At 52.1% G+C, this 17,281-nt stretch overlaps 2 protein-coding genes across 2 annotated transcripts; one reads left to right on the forward strand and one right to left on the reverse strand.

Annotated features, from left to right (window-relative positions):
- Positions 1-10,582, reverse strand: LOC132321410 (olfactory receptor 14A16-like). The gene is made up of 2 exons (XM_059834907.1): positions 10,129-10,582; positions 1-947 (listed from the first exon to the last, which is right to left on the reverse strand). Exons 1-2 carry the CDS (start codon positions 10,580-10,582, stop codon positions 1-3), a joined length of 1,401 nt encoding a protein of 466 aa, XP_059690890.1.
- A 5,469-nt stretch (positions 10,583-16,051) lies between these two features.
- Positions 16,052-16,984, forward strand: LOC132321411 (olfactory receptor 14C36-like). The gene has a single exon (XM_059834908.1). It carries the CDS (start codon positions 16,052-16,054, stop codon positions 16,982-16,984), a length of 933 nt encoding a protein of 310 aa, XP_059690891.1.
- The last annotated feature ends 297 nt before the right edge of the window (positions 16,985-17,281 follow it).

A 17,281-nucleotide genomic window follows, 5' to 3' on the forward strand; every position in this document is an offset into this window, starting at 1 on the left:
TTAAAAGCAACAAGTCATCAGTTTCCTTAGGGCATCCTTGAGCTCCTGGTTCCTCATGCTGTAGATGAGGGGGTTCACTGCTGGAGGCACCACCGAGTACAGAAATGACACCACTAGGTCCAGGGATGGGGAGGAGATGGAGGGGGGCTTTAGGTGGGCAAACACGGCAGTGCTGATAAACAGGGAGACCACGGCCAGGTGAGGGAGGCACGTGGAAAAGGCTTTGTGCCGTCCCTGCTCAGAGGGGATCCTCAGCACAGCCCTCAAGATCTGCACGTAGGACAGAACGATGAAAACAAAACACCCAAAACTGAAACAAGCACTAACCACAATAAGCCCAACTTCCCTGAGGTAGGCGTCTGAGCAGGAGAGCTTGAGGATCTGTGGGATTTCACAGAAGAACTGGTCCACAGCATTGCCTTTGCAGAGCGGTAGTGAAAATGTATTGGCCGTGTGCAGCACAGCGTAGAAAAAAACACTGCCCCAGGCAGCTGCTGCCATTTTCACACAAGCTCTGCTGCCCAGGAGGGTCCCGTAGTGCAGGGGTTTGCAGATGGCAACATAACGGTCGTAGGACATGATGGTGAGAAGATAAAAATCTGCTGACATAAAAAATACAAGCAGGAATACTTGGGCAGCACATCCTGCAAAGGAGATGGCCCTGGTGTGCCAGAGGGAATTGGCCATGGCTTTGGGGACAGTGGTGGAGAGGGAGCCCAGGTCAAGCAGTGAGAGGTTGAGGAGGAAGAAGTACATGGGGCTGTGGAGGTGGTGGTCGCAGACTATGGCGGTGATGATGAGGCCATTGCCCAGGAGGGCAGCCAGGTAGATGCCCAGGAAGAGGCAAAAGTGCAAGAGCTGCAGCTGACGCGTGTCTGCGAATGCCAGGAGGAGGAACTGGGTGAAGGAGCTGTTGTTGGACATAGGCTGTTTCCTGGTCTTAAGTTCTGTCCAATGAAGAAAAAGACAGGAAAAAAGTTAGGACAGATTTCTCGAAGAAAAGCCACTCAATTTTTCATAGAAATCCCACCCCCCGCCCCCCCCCCCAAGTTGGAATACATTTCCATTCTCTAGTTTGTGCTGGCTGAGTGTGCTGTGAGGAGCAGGAGCTCTGCCCTTCTGCTGCTGAGGAGTCAGCTTTGCTCTGCTGCAGTGGGTACATGGGAACTGGTTTGTGACAGCTCCGATGTTCACAGGGGATGTCAGATGTAATCCACCTTTCATGGAAAAGTTCAATATCTGCACTCATGACTCATGGGAGAACGTGGGCTGCGGAAGAGAGGCTCAGCATGACTTTCTTATAACTTTGTCTGTGTTTTTTCACAGGGCTGCAGTGTCCATCAGCCCTTTTCCCATCTGCCCTGTGTTTTCATTTTGCCACCTTGAAGATGACTTCACACACAAATTAATCTTTTAAAAAAAACCCTAAACCTGGACTCTGATGAGACCAGAGGAGTCCTGTTTCAAAGGACAGCTCTGCAAACTCTTCTCCAGACCAGCCCAGAGGTGGAGGTGTGATGGAGAGGGCAGGACACAACCCCTCCCAGAGAGAAGCAACTGCCTCTGTCAGGAGAGTGCCGACCCCCAAGGAAAGGCTCCGCACTCCCGAGGATCCCACAGCAGAGCTGCGCCTTTCTGGGGGGCAGCTTGCAAGCCCTGCAGGACAGGCAAAGCAGAGACTCGGGGGTCCCTCCGATGGGAGGTTCTACAGAGAGAGTCAGCTCATTGCCCCGCAGACAGTGCCCAGCAGACATCTGCAGGGAAACACAGAAAGAGAGCTGCCTGAGCGCACCCTCCCCCTGTGCTTGTTTGCAGTGTCCTCCCAACCCCGTCCCTGTCTCTGCTGCCTGCAGCTGTCCCTGCCAGGAGCTGGTTCTCTGTCCCCTGTGTCTCCTCCCTGGCAGTGCTCACAGAGCCCATCCCACCCGCTGCCTGCTCAGCTCTGCCCTGCAGAGCCCTCCCTGCAGCAGGACACTGCCCAGGGGCATCTCTGGGTGTGCAGGCTCTGAGGGGAACATCAGACCAGCCCTGGCGAGGCTGGAAAAGTGACCCTGATGCTGTCTGTAACCACGGCATGGTGATTTCCAATACTCCCCGCTTTATTCACCTCTAAGAGGAACAGACTTGGAATTTCAGTGCCTCCTCCGGAAATGAGAGATTAATTTCTATGTGCCATTGCCCACCCAGACAACCCAGAGGAGAAGAGTGAAAGACCAGGATCCTTCCCTTTCAGGCAGCCCCTGCCTTGCTGTGCTTCCTGAAAAGTCTCCTGGGAAGATCCTGCAGTGATGTGGAGCTGTGATCAGCCCTGACCCACACAGCACCCTCTCAACAGCAGAAGCACCCTGCCATTGCACTGGTCTCTCCTTGCACCCCCAGCTTCTCCCCACAGCGCCGTGGGGAGCTCCCCGGGCAGGCTGAGTGCTGACCCTGGCAGGCGGCAGAGTCCCTGCCCCAGCACCCAGCCCCGGGGGTGCAGGGACCCTGCTCGGAAGGACAGCCCTGGGCACCCCTGGCTGCACACCCACCTTCACACCCTGCAGCCGTCCCTGGCAGAAGGCAGCCCTCATGCCCTGTCCCTCTCATGGTGCAGCAGGGAAGCCCTGCTCTGGAGCACCTCCTTCACCTCTACACTTGAGCACCTGTGGCAGTTCTCCCTGAAAGGTCTCACAGTTTGTGTGATGTGCCAACATTAGAAGATCTTTCCGTTAACTGTACCTAAATCGCCCTGCAGCCAGAGACTTACCGTGTCAAGGGCTGTGAAGATTTCTCCTCCAGTGAGCTCGCCTCTGTCCTCCCACCCCAGACTGCCTTTAACCTCTCTCTGCCTTGATCCTCTCCCCTCGGTGCCTGCAGGCAGTGCCCTCAGCCCTGCTGCGCTCTGCAGAGGAGCTGCTCCTGGGCAGAGCTGTCTCTCCTCAGCGCTGCCCGCTTGCCATGAGCTCCCTCTGTCCCAGGAGCCCGGCACAGCTCAGCAGCAGAGGAGCAGCCCAAGGCGGCACTTTCTCTGCCCCTCGGGGCTCCCCCCAGGGGTCCCTGGGGCTCCAGGGGAACCTGCTGTGAAACAGGCTGGAGCAATCACTGAGGTTCCCTCCCGCAGCTGGGGAGAGACACTTCTTCCCAGCACTGTCATTTCCCTGCTGAGAGACAGAGTCACGCCTAAATATCAACTTTTCTTGGCCCATCTTTAGACAGGACAGCCAGACAGGGACAGGCAGGGATCTCCTTTACCCCTGCTGAGGGAAGGGATGCAGCTGAGCCCGACAAGGCATCTCATCCTGGGTTTGGAGTGCTGGGGCTGGAAGGGCACTCAGCTCCCTCCCATGCACACCACAGACCCACAGCAGGTGGGATTCCTCCTGCCCCCCTTCAGGTGGACACACAATAGGCACCTGCATGTGAGCTCCTGCTCTCAGCTCCCATGGTAATTAATGGAGCTGGAGGCCAGGAGTGAGCTGTTCAGATGCAGTTGTCTGGTGACATCTGAGGTGCCAGAGGTGGTCAAAGATATGTGCCGGTAATAGAGACAGATTGAAGATACGTGCAGGCTGATGTAGAGACAGGCCAACATCTGGGGCATCTTCTTGGAGGCTCTTGGGAATTTCCTTTGGCCAACTGAAAGGACAGCTGCTGCCCAAATTAAGGGCAACTGAACCTGTCCCTACTCGTTATGTTCAGCTCAGCCTATAGAGATATTCATAGGATGGAATGGAGTCGTATGCCATAGGGAGAGCTCCATCTCTTTCTTCCTCTCCTCCAGGTGTTGGTTTTACTAGATCTTCACTGACTGTATTGGCAGGTGTCTCGTGTTCATCCCCACATTGTGGTACAGAATTCAAGGCAGCTGCTCAATGTAATGGTCAAATCCAGGCCCACAGAGCTACATGAGATGCGAGGGCTGGCAAGAAAATCACAGGACCAACAGGAAAGCAATTCCCATTCAGGGTGGGTGCGTGACAATACACCCCAGGTGGCATCGCAGAGAATGCGATTTGGTGCCTGTGTGCCATTTACTGTTGCCATCACTCAGAGGCATCAGTCATCAGATATCATCAGAGAGGCAACGTCTGTCCCTTCTCTGCCCAATAGCTGCAGGCATTGCATGAACACAAAGCATCACACACGGATCTTTACTCACTCCCTTGATGATACAGTCCGTGAACAGAACAATCCTTTTCTCACTGTGCCTGCACACTTCTTGTCTTCATGGACCGCATCCTCCAAGCACAGCAATGGTCCATATCAAAACTCAATTGACACTCAACAGGGAATTCAAGGGCACTAAGATGACCTGTTGCTGCTTCAGGAAGAGTTAAGGAAGAGACAGAGAGACTGTGGAACCACTGCTAAGTTTAGTAAGAGTCGGTGTAGATAGATCTGAGATGCTCTGTGTCCCCTTTGCCTCAGTTTCCACCAGCAAGGTCTCCCAGGCCTTTGTGCTTTGAGGCAGGGCTCTGGAGGAGAACAACCAGCTGTGAATGGGGATGAAGCCAGGGGTTACCTGAGCAAACTGCACACCTACCAGTCCATTGGAGTGTGCTGGAGAGCTCTTCACCAGTAGATCCATTATGATCCCAGTAAGGAAGGTACTTAAAATGCAGTTAGGTCGAGGATTATAAGGAGAGAATAGTATAGGTAATCTTTTACCCAGTTAGGTGGTGGGATGCCTAGGTGGTGTAGCATCAGATGGGACTCCCAGCATGTGCAGCACGCCATGCAGACCCCATCCAGAGAAGACAGTCTCCCGTTTTGGTCCTTCAAACTCTTACCGTATTCCCTTACGAGGAAACTACTCTATTCCTCTTCTCCACAGTCAGTCAGAAATGATGTTCTCATGAGACCTTCCTGCTGCATTGTCAGACAGAGACAAGGCCATGCAGGTGCCATGATGGCCGGTACCGAGTGGGAGCTGCTCGATGCACAATGGTCTTCTGGTCAGGATCAGTGATCAGGTTTGCCTGTGAGAAGTCTGCGCTCCACCCCGGTGCCACGGCTGAGGTGCTGCAGCCCAAATGTGCATGGCCAGGAGGAGCTGGAGCACAGGCAGGAGGAGCTGAAGCCCCAGGACTTGCCACTCTACTGTGATGGTTTGGGATTAAATGAGAAGTGGTGGCACAGCTTGCTGAGCTGGGGTGCTGCAGTGGAGGGATACAGGCTCTGATGGAGAAGGTGACAGATGGACGAGAATCGGGGGGAAGCACCCTGTGTGAAGGAGCAGCTAGGATATATGGAGCTCCTCTATGAGATGGGCAACAGGTTGGGACAGTTTCTGTGAGTGAGGATGAGAAGAGAAGTCATTAAGGGTGACATGGTATCGGCACTCATAGCCTACTTTGTCAGGGAGAGGAAACAGCAGAAGTCGTCTCTCAGCAAGCCGAGGAAGTGTCCAGGTTAAGGAGCAGGTTCCTGTGGGGGACTGTAAGTGCCCTGGCATTCCCTGGCCAGGCAAAGCGACAGGATGCCGGCAGCCTGGAGGCTCCTGGGACAAGTTCCTAACAGAGCTGCCAGGTGGGACAGTAAGGGGGATGCTCACCTGGAGCCAGTAGTGGCAAACAAGGAAATAGTGGGGTCCCAGGTGTCAAAGGAAGGCCAGCAGCAGAGCACAGGCTGATGGACTCCAGAGGTGAAGACTTTGATGTATGGGGAGACTGATCCAGGTGGTGCCGTGGGAAGCAGCTCTGAAGGGGGAAGGAGCTCAGGAAATGTGATAGGCCTTGCAGGACAGCCTCTCCCGAGCACAAGAAGGATCTCTCTGAATACCTATGGAAAAGAAACATTCATCTGTTGGCCAACATTGCTATGACGGCCAACAGCATCCTGGTTTGTATCAGAAACAGTGTGGCCGGCAGGACTAGGGAAGTGATTGTCCCCCTGTAGAGAGGTGGGTGCTGGTCTCTTCTCCCAAGTGACAAGTGATAGGAGAAGAGGAAACAGCCACAAGTTGTGCCAGGGGAAGTTTAGACTGAATATTAGGAAAAATTTCTTCACTGAAAAGGTTGTCAGACAGTGGAACAGGCTGCCATGGGACGTGGTTGAGTCACCATCGCTGGAGGTTTTTAAAAGACCTGTGGATGAGGCGCTGAGGGACATGGTTTAGTGGTGGACTTAGCAGGGTTAAGTTTATGGTTGGACTTGATGATCTTAAACGTCGTTTCCAACCTAAACCATTCTATGAATCAATGATTCTATGATCCTTGTACAGAGTCCGCACATAACTGCCATGCATCGATGCCACCATTACAGAAATGTAGACAAGGCATTTGACCAGGTTGTTGAACCCTGGAATCGGTATGCCATGCCTCCTGTGCTTGCCGCAAGCACCTAAGCTTTTTTGCAGAGAAGTGTGAGTCCTCTTTAGGTGTCCTGCCTGTCTCCCGCCCCATGCTGTGCTTTAGGCTGTGAAGAGAATCAAAACCAACTTTATGACTAGGTTAGCTTAATTTTACATGCTGAAATGCAGGGCAGATGAAGGGAGCTCTGAGATTCCAGGCTCTCTGCCGCCCAGTTAGGGCTTCAGAGAATAGAAATGCAGGAAATCTTCTTGTGCCAGTGTACACCACATCATAATTTTGCCTTCCTTTATACCTTTTAACTGACCTGGGATCTGCCCATTGGCTGCCTTTGGTTAAAAAAGAAATTATTCTTCTCTTCCACCTCCCCCTTCTCAAAAAAGCAGAGAAAAAAGATATGGAGCATGGATTACTTAAAGGCAATACAGTAATCTTTAAATTATAAGAGAGAGGAAAGATAGTACAACGAATCCCAAAACATCCTTGCGAGCTTCCTTATTTTCACTTGTCTCCAAAGCTCAGCTTGCTTAGGTCATGAAAGGACTACCTCAAATCTCTGCAGCCCAAATCCCTCCAAAGTCCTCTTAGCAAAGGTCTTTTAGCCGAGGACACTTCTGCCTGTCACTTCAGCACACTGTCCAATCTCTCTTTTTCAGTTCGGTGACGTCAAGGTACTCCATTGCAACACCTTCCCTACAAAAGTCTTCTCTCCATGCTGATCCCACTTGCATCATGCCATGTTATGTACGGCTCCATCCTCCGCTTGCAGAGCTCCATTGGATGGGCAGTTTTCCATTTCTTTCATGCCCATTCACCTTCACAACATTTTCTCTTGCATGCATACCACATATTGTCTGAAGCAGCACATTTACCCCCCACAGCTTCATTCATTTCCCACTGCAGGCTGAGATATTTCTCCTCTTGGAGCAGACATTGTGCAAAACTGCTCCATATATGGAAACCCACTTCAATGCTGCATATTCATTTGGGCTAAAAAAAAGATAATGAAAATATCCCGAGCTAGTTTCTCAAAGACACATTTTCAAAGCGGCAAAGCAGATTCAATACGTAAATGCTGAGAGCCAAGTTACAAAGAGAGAGGGAAAAATAGGTGAAGACTCACAAATTTGTCCACACTCACAAATTCTCTGTCAGTCAAGAGCAAGTCCCACAGTCTGGGGGACGTTTTCATGAATTGACCCTCTGGGAAGTTTTGTTTCTTGGGCCTCTTGGCTCGAGCCTGTGGCATTGACATTTCCAGGAAGAGGAAAAGTTCTGGTTCAGGTATCAAACTTTTGCCCATCCTGCCTGGAGATCCAGGAGAGTTGTGTCACACAACACCCAGTGTCATAGTGAAGACGGAAGCAGTGTGAATTATAGTGGTTTGGACTCCAACGGAAACACAAATCCTGAGCTGTGAGGACCGCATTGGCTGCAGTTAGACAGAAGTTCCCTGACACGGCTGTGCATTCCGACCTAGTTGGCAGAGTTTTTCACAGCCCTCACTGAAAAGGGCAGGGTGTCAAGGAGAGGAGAACTCATTTCCGTTTCCCAAATCCCAGGGCAGTGCCCAAACCATCCTTCCCTTGCCCTCTGGCACCCCATTGCTTGAGATGCTAATCTGCTGGGGCTTCTCTCAGAAAATATTCAATAATCCTTCAGATGCTTGTGTGATTTCCCTAAGAGTATCAGTAGCTAAAAAAAAGTAGAAACCACACCAAACCAAACCCCCAGCATTAATCTGCCTAAATATAATTATCTGCAGCATAGCAGTTTGCATCTCTGATGACCACTCTGGGCAATGCCAGTTAAATCACTATTTGCATTGTCAGCCACTATACCTCATCCTCAAGGACAAATCTAAAGCAGTTCAGAGGAAAGGTGCCCTTGAAAAGTCATCTTTTGTGTCCCCCAGGAGGCACGAGTGCTGCTGATTCCCCACTCCAGAGTGGGGTAGAGGCTGGATCCCCTTCTCAGGACAGACTCCTTGCCAGGAAGCCACAGGCATGGGGGGAGCTCCCCTGGTTCTTACTGGCACTTCACTCGCATCCCTTTTGGTGTATATCCTCCTTCTCTGTGTCTACTCTTTCCACACACAGGAATGACAGAAGAACAAACATTTCATAAAAACTTGTCATAAAGTCCTTGTTAGACACAAGAAGTCCCCCCATGAAATCTGGAGGGAGCCCGGAAGATTGCCTTAAGCACCAAGAAGAGCCAAGAAGCTCAAGGCCTCTTCTGAAGTGCAGCAAATTCTTGCAGCCAAGACCTGAGCCTGGAAGTGGGAAGGAATTTCTGTCTGTGGGTGGAGGAGGAACAAGTGTGTTGTGGGAGTATGTCAGGGCTGAAGGCCCTTGCGCAAATCAGAGATGATGGAGACATTCCAACCTTGTGCGCTTGCCTCAGCCTAGGGAATGGGGAGAGCCTGCTGCTGGGGGTGTGTGTGCTCAGTCATGCCCCATGAGCTGACCTTGCTCTCTTTTGCAAGGAAGAAGAAAACAGGAGGACTCGGTTTGCAGTATCTAAGTCAGACTGTGGGACACAAATAAGTAATTACATTGTTGGATGGGAGTCAGAATATGAGAAGGAAAGAAGGGGGAAGTAATGATTTCTGTGTTAAAAGATGGGGAAACTGAGACCCAACTTGTGCATCTTTCCTCTGCGCAAGGATCTACTTTTTTTTTTTTTCAGAGGCGCTGACCCTATCAGACTAGCTTTCACAGTTGTCCTCTGCTAGGAAGCCCAGAGAACAAGAGGGATGGGATTCACCGAGTTGGATTTAGACATGTCCAGTGGAAGGGCTTGATCCAGCTGCCCACTTCTCCCTGCCAATAGGGAGATGCCGGGAGGAATCCCAGACATGCAGGAATGCCACGCCTCAGCCTGGCTGGGTGACAGAAGAGAAAACAGCATGCTTAGAGTCAGTTTCCTCCCACTCCTGGGCAGGTCCGGCATTTCAACACCTCCCACTTGCAGGATCACAACTGGCTTTACTTTAAAGAAGGAAGAAAGCCAGGCAAGTTTTTTACACTCTTCAAGACCAGACCTATATTTCTTTAAGACACAAATTCCCTTCTCCCGCTTCTCATTCCACAACCAGTCCCAAGATTCTGCACTTCTAAAGATATACCTGGTACACAAAAGAGGCACTTACGAGTGGTCCCCACCTGATCAGAAGAGATCCACCACCTGTTTATTCCTGGTGGATCACAACATGTATGAGCTCTCGAGGCAGGCCACATTTTTTCTGAGTGCATTTCCAAGAGCCCCCTTGACCTCCCTGTTCCGCAGGCTGTAGAGGAGTGGATTGACCAGGGGCGTGAGGATGGTGTAGAAAAAGGAGAGGACTTCATGGAGCTGCCTCAGGGAGGCTGTCCTGGTGTCATATAGACAAGGACGAGGGTGCCATAGAAAACAGTCACCACGATGAGGTGAGAGGAGCGGGTGGAGAAGGCCTTCTGCCTCCCCATGGTGGTTGGGATCCTCAGGACTGCAGCTCTGGTGCAGATGTAGGATACCAGTGTGAGCCCAAATGGGAAGACTACATCCAGAAAGCAGACTCTGAAAGTAACCAGCCTAAGCACCGTGGTGTCACTGCAGGCAAGCTCTAGCAATGGGGCAAAACCACAGAAGAAGTGATCAGTGGCATTGGGAGCACAGAACTGTAACCTGGAAAAGAGGCCGGTGACTATGGTAGACATGAGCAATGCTGCTAGCCAAGACCCAGCCGCCAGCTGGAGACAGAGCTTCCAGTTCATGAGGCTTGCCTAGAGCAGGGCTTGACAGATGGCCAAGTAGCGATCCTAGGACATGGTGGCCAGCAGATAGCACTCGGTACCTGCAAAACAGCCAAAGAAAAAGAACTGTGCCATGCAACCTTGAGCAGAAACGGTTCTGTCCCTGGCTAGGAAGCTGGCCAACAGCCTGGGCAGGATAGTGGAGGTGTAGCAGATTTCCACACTGGAGAAATTCCCCAGGAAGACGGACATGGGAGTGTGAAGATGCCCATCTGCCAGCACCAGCACAACAATGAGGATGTTAACAAACACTGTCACCATGTAGATCCCGAGGGAGAGGAGAAAGAGGGGCACCTGAAGCTTGGGGACATTACTCAGTCCCAGCAGGAGGAGGAACTCCACTGGTGATGTCCGCTTGTCCCATTCCTCTTTCTCCATGAAGTGCTGTAGGACCTTCTTTTCCCCACCTGGCAGGAAGGGAACCTGAGGAAGGGCATGCGCTTCTGTGTTTGTTGGACAAAGGAATCGGGAAGGAGTCACTGCCAGAGACAACATGGCGGTTTTCCCTCCTCTGACTGAATTCACACTTGGCTTAGGGGCTCCATTCCTCATGAAAGGGCAGGAACAGGTTATTTGAGAGGGCCAAACTGCTCCTCTTGGAAGAACCTCCTCTCATTAGAGAGATGAGTTGCCGCATTGAGGTGCCTGTTTCTGTGGAATGATAGAGTATGTTCATTTGCTCACATTAGATTATGACGCATGAAGTTATTCCCCGTAGTACCCAGCATAGGCGTTAGCCAAGTCCTGCTTTCAAGCAACAGAAAGAGGGGCCCGACAGAAAAGCTCCATCATGCAAAAAAGCTTTCAGGGCAACGCATTGTGCCATAGACTGATCTTCACCCTGAGGAAGGACTTTCTCAAACTTTTTACCTTTACAGCGAGTTGGAGATGGCTGAGGCAGTCACCTAGACAGCCCAGAGAGCTCCTGGAATGGAGGAGCCCAGTGATCCACCCCACGTACACTGGGGTGCCTTGGTCCTGAAGGTGCTTCCATGGGGAGGGTGCCTCAGATTCACTGCTCGCTCTAAATCACATCCCATGTAGACGGCTGAGAGACAACTGTGAGAGAGCTGAGGGATTGAGATGGATCCCTAAGATACGAGCAAGATGGAGAAAGAGACAGCGAGAGATTAAGAGAGTTGAGAACATAAGGGGCATGTCTTGGCACCCTGGCCCCATACACTCTGCCCCAACCTCTGCCTGTCCACTGAGGTGTGTGAGTGCCCATTAGCGTATGCCCCACAGCTCTGACTGCACTGACCACCATGCTGCCTGTATCTGGGTTCAGCAGTGTCAAGGACACAGAGAGGGTATCTAAGGAAAGAGGAGCTGGAATGAGAAGACAGGCAGGACAGGACTGTACCAAGACACATGGTCTCGCTTCATAGCTGCCACTCTGCAAAGAGCCACTGGCACTAAATGGCAACACTGTGACAGGGATTAGAGAAGAGGAGAGGTTTCCCTTTAATTTTGGAGAGACTTTAAGGTACAGTTGTAACCCTCATGTCTTCAAAGGATGGCTCTGCTGAGCAAGAGTCCCTCCCTTGTGCAAATGACCTATGGGAAAACTAAGCTGCCAAGTCTATGCTAAGTACAGTTCTCCTGAAGACCACTGTAGGAGGAGATGATATCACCCTCTAGAGTGCTGATCCTTCCCCGCTATCAAAGGAGGCCAGAGAATGAACTCATCTTTTTAGACATTAAAGTTTTAAAAGTCTATGTCTGAACAAGCTAATTCCTCTGAATGTGCTGGATTAGCTGAAGTATTGGCTCAGGGAGCATTGTGTCAAGGACTGGACATTTATTTCACCAAATGTGTTGTGGAGGCAGGTGCACTGTTACTCAAACCTACATTCCTGACCAATGTTCTAGATTGTGGACCAAATTAGAAGAGAGGTCATTCTCAACAGTTAAACTGGACTGAATTTCAGGCATGTTTTTGTTCTGACCAGGAGGTTAACAAAGATGTAAGTGTTACTTTGCAGAGAAATAAAGCCGTCATTCTTCTCTTATTGTGTTCCACCTATTTTCTGTCATTTCCTAAAGACTAAGAGGTTCAGCAAAGATCTGCCACCAAAATAATTGGTAAACCATATTTAGGAGGAAGACGAAGTTGCATGAGAACTGGAGGAGGGTGAAGCTTGTTGAGAATTGGGTGTGCCATGGAGGGATGAAGTCCTCTGCTTGTTACTTTCTGTCTTGGTTTGCACACTTAGAAAATGCCACTGTGGTATTCACCAGGGTTTGTAAAATGCTTGTAGGTCATTTGAAAGGCATTGCTATGTAGGGTCGTCTTATGAGGATCTGTTGCAGAAGAGAGTCTGTTCTGATATTCGATTAAGGAGATCTTACACTGCTAAGAAAGAGAGGTCTCATTTCTGCAGATGCATCATAACCATGTGTTTGCCCTCCCCACCCCTCTCCCCTTTCAAAATCCACTTACGACACCTCTTCTGAGGTGGAAAAGTGGTTTCTGAAGATTATCCCACTTCTCTTGAAACCTGCCTTGAGAGCATCTTTCATCAGCTGGTTCCTGAGGCTGAAAATAAAGGGTTCGTCAAAGGAGTTGGCACTGTGTTGAGAAGGGCCACTGCCTTGTTTCAGGAAATGTGGTGACTTGAAGGCTGGACATACATGAAGACGCAGCCCAGAAGGGAGTAGAAGTAGCACTGAGTTAAGCAGCCTGGGCAGGACATGGCTTTGCTGGCCATGCACAAGTTTCCTACGGCTTTGGGTATGATGGATATGGTGATGAAAACCTCCAAACAGGAGAGGTTACAGAGGGAAAAGTACGTGGGACTGTGGAGGTCTCCTTCAGCAAGAACGAGGGAATGATCAGCAGGTTTGCCCCTAAGATCACCAGGTACGAAGCCAGGAGAGCGATTGCCATGAGGGGCTCCTGTTGGTGGAGGGAGGGGAAGCCCAAGAGAAGGAACTCTGTGACAGTCGTATGGTTCAACATTTCTGCATCCGAGCTGCAGTGGTGGGGGGCGGGGGGAGAATAACCCCATACATCAGGACAGGCTGGGACGTGAGCAGCTGAGGAGAAGGGCCTGGGCACTACGAGGGATGCCCTACAACCAGTAGCGTACGGTCCCTATGAACAAGGGCAGCTGCACGTGGGGCTGTGTTAGGAGGAGTGTGGGCCACCCAGACAACTTGAGTGATCATCCCCCTTGACTCAGCACTGGTGTGGCTCCACACACATGGGTGTGTCCCAGTGGGTGGCTCCCCAATTTGGAGAAGTCAGGAGGAACTAGAGAGTGTCGAGTGCAGGTCTGCCAAGATGGGGTACGGGACCGGGTGCACATGACCTGTATGGGGCGGCTGAGGGACCTGGGCAGCTTTGGCCCAGTGGCAGAGAGACTCAGAGCAGTATAGGATTAGCCTGAGACTGCTGGAAAGGTGGTTTCAGAGATGATGGAGCTTTTCTTCATGGTGGGAAACGGCATGAGGAAGAACTTAAAGCACAAAGTGCAGCTGGAGAGCTCCAGACTGGACACGAGGAAAGAGAAATGTCACTCGAAGGGCAGTGCTGTGGTGTAAGAAGTCACCCAGAGGGAGACTGGATCAACCCAAGGCTTTGTGTTGCAAGGGACAACGAGGAAGGATGGAGAGATATCAGTAAAGGAAGTTGCTCAGGTGAGAGCCAGGTGGGGTAGCAGGGTGGATGTCTACAGCCTGCAGAGAGAGGTGCAGGTGTGGGAGACCGTAGGACAGCCAATGGTGGAGATGAGAGAGGGATGGAGAAAGTCGGAAAAGCCCCCAAGAGAGATCAGCTCTTTCCCTCCTCGGCTGTGGCTGTTGTCTCTGCCACTGACACCCATGAGGAAGCACCTTGTCCTTACAGCACTCGGGGCTCATTGCCTCCCCTTCCCCACCTGGGAGCCTGGGAGGTATCCTACCGTAGTCCTGCCCTGGGCATTGCCCATCCCCACATCACACCGCCCCAGGAAGAGCCCTGAGCAATGTGTGAGGGACCGGATCTCCCTTCCCAGGGGCTGGGGGTCAGAGCTTGGCCCTTTGCCTTTAGCTAACACATCCAGGGTCACTCAGAATCTCTTCCTTCACATTGCCTTTGCCTACCTGTCATCACTGCCTGGAGTTTTCTGCTCTAAGCAGCCCCTGGGGAGGCTTTGTCAGCAATGTCCCTCCGTGGGACCCATTAACACTCCAAGAAACAGTGGAGATTGCATCAGACACCGACTTCTTGAGAGGTTTCTTCAACTCCCTCTCCCTGTCTGAGGTTTATGGACTGGGCACCAAACCCACCCAAGGGGTCATTAAAACACTATGAGCTGCTCCTCTGCCGCGAGGCTGTGCCGGGCTCCTGGGACAGAGGGAGCTCATGGCAAGCGGGCATCACTGCCGAGAGACAGCTCTGCCCAGGAGCAGCTCCTCTGCAGAGCGCAGCAGGGCTGAGGGCACTGCCTGCAGGGAGTGCAGGGGAGAGGGGAGAGGATCAAGGCAGAGGGAGGTTAAAGGCAGTCTGGGGTGGGAGGACAGAGGCGAGCTCACTGGAGGAGAAATCTTCACAGCCCTTGACACGGTAGTTCTCTGGCTGCAGGGCAATTTAGGTACAGTTCACGGACAGATCTCCTAATGATGGCACATCCCACAAACTCTGAGACCTTTCAGGAAGAACTGCCACAGGTTCTCTAGTGTAGAGGAGGAGGAGGTGCCCCAGAGCAGGGCTTCCCTGCTGCACCATGAGAGGGACAGGGCATGAGGGCTGCCTTCTGCCAGGGACGGCTGCAGGGTGTGAAGGTGGGTGTGCAGCCAGGGGTGCCCAGGGCTGTCCTTCCGAGCAGGGTCCCTGCACCCCCGGGGCTGGGTGCTGGGGCAGGGACTCTGCCGCCTGCCAGGGTCAGCACTCAGCCTGCCCGGGGAGCTCCCCACGGCGCTGTGGGGAGAAGCTGGGGGTGGAAGGAGAGACCAGTGCAATGGCAGGGTGCTTCTGCTGTTGAGAGGGTGCTGTGTGGGTCAGGGCTGCTCACAGCTCCACATCACTCTGAGGACATTTGCAGAGGGTTGTTCTGAAGAGGGACGTAAAGGCAGCATTTTCCTGCAAGGGCAGGAGTCTGTGCTTTGACATTTCTCTGATTGGTTCTTGGGTGGGCAGTGGGTGATGGCAATTTACTTCTCTCTTCTGGAGAAGGCACAAACAGCCCAGTTCTTGTTAGCCCTTCTCTGAGCAGCTCTTTTGCTCACTGCACACACAGAGATGCCCCTGGGCATTGCTTTGCTGCAGGAGGAGAGAGAATCAGCTCCCAGCAGGGAGAGCCCCAGGGATCAGAGACATTGAGAGACAGGTTGCTCCTACACAAAGTGCTGCGGGAGGGAGAATTTGGACACCTCCCTGCCATCCCCTGCAGTTCAGAGAACTTCCCCAGAGCAAGTCCCTGGTCTCCTCTGCCACCCAGCACAGCCTCATCCCCAGGGCCACAGGGTCCAGGGCATGAATCACCTCCTCGGCAGCTGGACCTCCAGCGTAGGACCAGTGCATGTGTTCTACAGTCAATACACGAGAAATATGCTAAAAACAGTGCCCTGCAGTGTTGCTGTCTGTGAGGTAGAGAGCACGGCTGGGTAAGGGGAAGACTTCACTGCATGCCCATCTGCCTTTCTCTCCTTACTTCAGTTTTTCAGACCACAGACATACTATGTATTTCCCCACTTGCCTGTGGTGCTCTCAAATCTCAGGAGTTGGTGTGAGGGGTGCGGGTCAGCTTCTGTTCTGACTCCATCTTGGGGGACGCAGCCCCATATGTGTCTTCATGGCAGGTAGGTGCCTCAGCTGTGTTTTGAACTGTGAGGCACCATGTAGTTCAGTTGGTGGGGTTGGGGAATGAGCTGACTCCCTCCTCATTCAGCTGAGGGAGGGGGATTTCTATGGGAAATGGCACGGGTTTTTCGACACTCACTTTTCCTCCTTGGACAGGTCCCCAGGCCCCGAGGAAGAAAATGTCCAACAGCAGCTTCATCACCCACTTCCTCCTCCTGGCATTTGCAGACACGCGTCAGCTGAAGCTCTTGCACTTCTGCCTCTTCCTGGGCATCTACCTGGCTGCCCTCCTGGGCAATGGCCTCATCATCACCGCCATAGCCTGCGACCACCACCTCCACAGCCCCATGTACTTCTTCCTCCTCAACCTCTCCCTCCTCGACCTGGGCTCCATCTCCACCACTCTCCCCAAAGCCACGGCCAATTCCCTCTGGCACACCAGGGCCATTTCCTATGCAGGATGTGCTGCCCAAGTCTTTCTGTTCATCTTTTTCATGTCAGCAGAACTGCATCTTCTCACTGTCATGTCCTACGACCGCTACATTGCCATCTGCAAACCCCTGCACTACGGGACCCTCCTGGGCAGCAGAGCTTGTGTCCACATGGCAGCAGCTGCCTGGGGCAGTGGGTTGCTCTACGCTGTGCTGCACACAGCCAATACATTTTCACTACCACTCTGCCAAGGCAATGCTGTGGACCAGTTCTTTTGTGAAATTCCACAGATCACCAAGCTCTCCTGCTCAGACTCGTACCTCAGGGAAGTTGGGCTTATTGTGGTTACTGCTTGTTTCAGTGTTGGCTGTTTTGTTTTCATTGTGCTGTCCTATGTGCCGATCTTGAGGGCTGTGCTGAGGATGCCCTCTGAGCAGGGACAGCACAAAGCCTTTTCCACGTGCCTCCCTCATATGGCCGTGGTCTCCCTGTTTATCACTACTGCTGTGTTTGCCTACCTGAAGCCCCCCTCCATCTCCTCCCCATCCCTGGACCTGGTGGTGTCATTTCTGTACTCGGTGGTGCCTCCAGCAGTGAACCCCCTCATCTACAGCATGAGGAACCAGGAGCTCAAGGGTGCCATCAAGAAATGGTTTTCACGGACATTTTTCAACAGCTGAGACCTGCCCTCTCTCTTCACACATGATTCCCAGTGCATCCCATAGTGTGTTAGAGGTTTGTTTATTCACTCTGTTACTAGTTTTGTTGTTGTTATTTCTCCCTGTCATTTTCCTACATGACTGTTTGGATTTGTCCCTTACGCTTGAGGCAGGAACGTGCTCTCTCTCACCTGGACACCTTAGAAAACTTTGTGTAATGCTGGCTCATATCTGACTCTTTCACACTGTCTCTGTAATAAAATGGGATCTCCCCTGCACTCTGCCTGCACGGTTGGCTCTTCTTCCAAACCTGGTGTC

Source organism: Gavia stellata, unplaced genomic scaffold (assembly GCF_030936135.1).
Source record: "Gavia stellata isolate bGavSte3 unplaced genomic scaffold, bGavSte3.hap2 HAP2_SCAFFOLD_42, whole genome shotgun sequence".
In the NCBI taxonomy this organism is placed as follows: domain Eukaryota; kingdom Metazoa; phylum Chordata; class Aves; order Gaviiformes; family Gaviidae; genus Gavia; species Gavia stellata.